General features: G+C 64.8%; 1 protein-coding gene across 1 annotated transcript in view; it reads right to left on the bottom strand.

Moving 5' to 3' along the window:
• Nucleotides 1–322: 322 nt before the first annotated feature.
• The window catches only part of ATP6V1F (ATPase H+ transporting V1 subunit F), a 1,717-nt gene continuing 919 nt past the window's right edge, over nt 323–1,120 (bottom strand). The window contains exon 2 of the mRNA XM_017739390.1: nt 323–923. Coding sequence (XP_017594879.1) covers nt 612–923 — 312 coding nt within the window. The 3' untranslated portion in view covers nt 323–611. The remainder of the gene's footprint in view (nt 924–1,120) is intronic.

Below are 1,120 nucleotides of genomic sequence, written 5' to 3'. Positions count from 1 at the left end.
TGGTGGCACTTCCCCATCACGGGACACAGCTGAGACATGGTCACAGGTCACCCACAAGGCCCCCGTGGTCCCACCAGGCACTGTCAGAGACACCCCAGGTTTCCCGTCACCCTCAGACCCATGGGGCAACCACAGCCCCCCAGCACCTGAAGGACACCCTGGGAACCCCAGGGGCCTCCCAGCAGCACCATGGAATGGGCTGGGGACTCCTTGGGGTGGGGACCCCCAGGCATGGGGCACAGCTGCCCCATGTGGGCTGGGGACCCCCGGGTGGAGACCCCCAGGCCAGGCTTGTGACCCCGTGGGGTGCCAGGGGGTGTTTGGGGGTACCAGGGACAGCTATCACAGATTGTCGAGTGTGAAGAAGTTGGGGGAGTGGTGGGGGACTGTTTGGGGGTGCTGGGAAGGTACCAGGGACTGTTTGGGAGTGCCCATCACCCGTGGCTGGGTACAAAGAGGCCACGGGCGCAGGATGGAGGGGACAGTCTGGGGGTGCCGTGGGGGTTTGCACATATTGGGGGGTATCAGGGGAACTGTTGGGGGGGAGCTTAGAGGGGGTCCGAGAGAGATTTGAGGGTGTCTCGGGAGGGGTTGGGGAGTCCTGGGGGGCTCTATCGCAGCTCATCAGGTGCGAAGAGCCCCCGGGCACGGCGCAGCACTGAGTCCCGTGCCGGGTCGTAGGGGTGGTCCTTGGAGGGGATCTCGAGCACTGCGGGCAGCGCCCGGGCAGGGGCTGCGACTGCCGGCCGGATCTGCTCCGCGAGGGCCTGCGAGATCAGGATCATCCCCACGTCCTCCCGCGCCAGGAAACCCCTAGGAACAGGGAAAAAAGGGAGAGTGAGGGGGGCACAGAGAGCGCACCACGGGCGCCCCAGCGAGGTGGGACAAGTTCCTCGGGACCCCCCTTGGGCCGCCTGATCCCCCTAAACACTCCTGGGACTCTGACCTGAGACTCCTGGGAGCCCTCTCCTTCCCCTCCAGGAATTCTGTGACCCCCTAGGCCTCAAAATATACCTGGATCCTCCTCAGAGACCCCTCTAGGGACTCACAAACTAACACACGGCCCCCTCAGACACCCCCCAAACCTTGTTGATCCCCCTGACACTTCTGAGACACTCCC

The sequence above is a fragment of the Corvus brachyrhynchos genome, unplaced genomic scaffold, assembly GCF_000691975.1.
Source record: "Corvus brachyrhynchos isolate BGI_N302 unplaced genomic scaffold, ASM69197v1 scaffold197, whole genome shotgun sequence".
NCBI lineage: Eukaryota > Metazoa > Chordata > Aves > Passeriformes > Corvidae > Corvus > Corvus brachyrhynchos.
This window is presented reverse-complemented; position numbering and strand designations above follow the sequence as displayed.